General features: G+C 57.6%; 1 protein-coding gene across 1 annotated transcript in view; it reads left to right on the top strand.

Annotated features, from left to right (window-relative positions):
- The window catches only part of FKBP1A (FK506 binding protein 1A, 12kDa), a 1803-nt gene extending 771 nt beyond the window's left edge, over positions 1-1032 (top strand). Inside the window, exons 2-3 of the mRNA XM_009893410.1 lie at positions 91-244; positions 830-1032. Coding sequence (XP_009891712.1) covers positions 91-219 — 129 coding nt within the window. The 3' untranslated portion in view covers positions 220-244; positions 830-1032. The remainder of the gene's footprint in view (positions 1-90; positions 245-829) is intronic.
- Positions 1033-3452: the final 2420 nt, after the last annotated feature.

The raw sequence follows: 3452 nt of genomic DNA, 5'->3' as shown, positions 1-3452 counted from the left end.
GTGGGGCCAGGTCTGGCTCCCTCTTGCTGTCACTCACCTGGTATTTGTGCACATCCCCTGACGTCCCTGTGTTTCTTTCCCTGTTCACAGATGAGCGTTGGTCAGCGGGCAAAGATGACCATCTCCCCAGATTACGCCTACGGCTCTACTGGCCACCCAGGGATCATCCCACCAAACGCCACTCTAATTTTTGACGTGGAGCTCATGAAATTGGAATGACCCTACCCCAGCACCCTGTCCTCGGGTAATGAGGGGCAGCTGCTGCCGGGGGGTGTCGTGGCTTGGGGGTGACTCAAGGCCCCCCCATCTTTTGCTTCGGGCTAGTGTGGGGAGGTGGGATGGAGGTGATGGCAGCGGTGGGGTGTGAGAAGGAGGGGGCGGGTTTCTGGCTGTGGGTAGAAGTTGCTCTCGGGGTGGAGCTGGTGAGCTGGGGATCGCTACGGTGGTACGAGCAGAGTTCCCAGCCTGGCAGAGCGGGTTCATGCCATGGAGGCATTGCAGTCCTGGCTGACCGTGCCTCGGGGTCCTTGCGTTGCGTTGCTGCGCTGCAGTGCTCGGCTGCCTGCTCCCCCTCCTGCCTTTCTTGCTCCTGGTGCATGCGTCCAACAGTGCGGGCAGGATGGGGCTGGGCTTGGAGCGTGTGGGTCCTGCGGTGTGGGCAGGATGGGGCTGTGCTCCCCCTTCGTAATCGGGGCTTGACTTCTGCTTTGAGCAAACCGTGCGGTTTGCGATGAGACCGCAGTTTCATGAGCGCGGTCCTTCCTCTGCCGGGTTTCCTCCACAGGCAGGCGGGCGTCTTTGTCACGCTGCCTCTCCTCTCTCCCGGCAGGTTTGGCACATGGAGGAATCCAGAATCTCAGCTTCAAGAAGAGTGCACATGACTTTGTACGGAGCTTTTCCTGATAGTCCACTACACTCATTGTATAACCTTACACCTTGATTGAATGCCTTTGGTCACTAAGCTTTGCGTCTGACTCTTCCTCCTTGTATCGTGTTTTTATGTCTTTTTAAACTATACGCCGTAAACCTCAACTCTTTTTGGGTCAAGTTCTTAATCTTATTTTTGTTCCAGGTGTAGACTACGTTTTACCAGTAGCACGCAGATGGGCTGACCTTAGATAGGAGTCATTTGAACAAAAGGAAACCTGTTAGTTACTGGTTTTGGTGCAGATCTCTACGGTCTTTTCAAACCAGAAATTGCTGCTGCTGCAAAAGCCATAGCAGAGTGAGGCTGTCGAGGCTGAATGGATGCGGAGAGCAAAGTAGCGCTAGGATTGTGTGTAGGTACCCTGCCTGGAACTGGGGCAGCGAGGGAGCAGCGTGTCCTTTCCCTGCTCCCCGGGGAGGGTGCAGCATCGCTGCGGGCACCGTGGGTTTGCATCACTCTGCCATCTCACGGTGGACCTTCCTTTCCCCCCCCTGCCCCAACCCGCTTTCGGATTTATGGAGATGGATTTCCATCAGAGCTCCACCACACCCTGAAAATTCAGTAGCTTACATTGAGCTTTCTTTAAAGAAAAAGGAAAACAGCAGACAAACGGAAGGTGCTGTCTACAGGGGAGGTGGCGGGGCTGGTGGGGAGTCAGCTCAAAGAAAATGTCCCTGTCCCCTCTCTCCCCCCCTGGAAAGGAAACATCAGACCCCAGTTGTCCCTGGTCTGAGCACACCTGACCGTTCTCTCCTGACACCTGATGCTGGTCATCGCCGCTTGTCTGGTCTCATACGATGCATAGCTTCCCCCGCTGCTGTCCTATCTGCCCCCTCCCTCCGCCCTGCCTAGTGATTTGGTAAGAGAAATTGCCGCCGTTCACTTCCTTCTCCACCGCATAAAGGTATCAAGTTTTATTATTGCAATAAAAACGCTTTATGCTGGCTTTTCTCAACCCTGTGTCTTGGAGGTTTTTCCCTCGCCTGTCTGTCGCTCAGCACAGTGGGGTGCCGTGTCGGGCTCGTAGGGTGCCGGGGAGCTGTGCCGAGGTGCCGTGCTGGGTTCGTGGGGTGCTGGGGAGCCGTGCCGGGCTTGTGGGGTGCTGCGGCAGCAGGGATGGCCGGCCTCTGGCTGTGCTGCTTGCTTTGGCGTGAGGCTTGGGTGCTTGGCCCTGGGAGCACCGAGGGACGCCTGGGGCTCTCTGGGTTCTGCGGGAAGGTGATGGTGGCCTGCTGGAATTCACATAATTAATTGCCTTACTGTAACCTATTAAACGTTGCCCTCGCAGCCTCTCGCCATTGTGGCTGTGACTCAGCCTGGTCTGGGAATGTGAAGGGCAGACGGACGCATGCTCCCAGGGTTCCTCCAGCTCTGGAGAAGCGTATTGATATCTCTCTATGTATTTATTTCAGTCCTCTTTGGAGGCTGGATGTTGCAGCATGGCACGTGCAGCAGCCAGCGTTTGCAGGCCAGATCACCATGGACCTGAAAACCCTCTTGGGGTGCTTTTTTCCAGTGCCTTTCTTTGTGATTCCCGCACCGCACCTGGTCGGTGGGGCTCCTGGAGCCCCCCTGCTTCTGGTCTTTGCTGCTGCCCCTCGATATTTGCCGTCACCGGCAGCTGGTGAACGTTGTGGCTCACAGCATAGGCGCTGCAGGGGCACTGCTGTGTGCCAGCACCCGGTTCCTCTGCTAACGGCCTTTGCTCCGCTTGCCACGATCGATAACGCGGCTGCGATCGATAACGCAGCGAGTCCCCGGCTCCCGAGCGAGTTTGTTGGGAGCAAAGTTTGTGTTTAACAGGGACCTGGGGAGGCTCTGGAGGGACCAGCGGCCACGGGGCAGGAACAGCTCTGCCTGCTGGGCTGCATTCGGGAGCACCAATGCTTACACAGGGTCATGTGGGATCGGGTCCACGCTGCACAGATATTAGCACTACCCTTAATTGCTACTCAATTAAGCAGAACGGGGAGCTGCCGGGGCGCCAGCATCATGCTCTGCCCTTTGCAGCAACCACTTCTAGGCAGAAACTCGAGGCGAGCTTGGGTTTCTCTTCTTGCAAAGCTTTTTGCTTTAATTATTAACCGGTGCCAGGCAGTGCTGTGGCTTCTGGCTGGAGATAAGCCAGGGCTGGCGGAGGACCGGGAGGAGCCCATTGCCCCTTGCCCATGGCACACAGTCCCCCCGCGGTGGCTCCCGCAGCACCCACAAGTGCAGATGGGGTGCAGGACCTTCCAGCTCCGTTTCGGCGGGGATGAAGGTTTTGGGGCAGGCACAGACTCCCTGGGAACCATCCTTCTCTGGCTGCTGTAGGATGTCTCCCTGCCCCTGCTCCTGGCTGTGTTTATCAGCAGTTGGGCTGCTCTCGTCCCAGGCTGGCTGAGGCAGCCGGGCACCGTCTGGCTAAAAATAACACCAGTAAATAAAACGCTTCCTCCTGGCCTGGCACGCAGGAGCGGAGGCGCAGGGAGCTGGGACGTGCCCGGCTGCTGCTCCACGGCGGGGGTTGGCCCGCGGCGGGGTG

The sequence above is a fragment of the Charadrius vociferus genome, unplaced genomic scaffold (assembly GCF_000708025.1).
Source record: "Charadrius vociferus isolate BGI_N301 unplaced genomic scaffold, ASM70802v2 scaffold259, whole genome shotgun sequence".
NCBI lineage: Eukaryota > Metazoa > Chordata > Aves > Charadriiformes > Charadriidae > Charadrius > Charadrius vociferus.
This window is presented reverse-complemented; position numbering and strand designations above follow the sequence as displayed.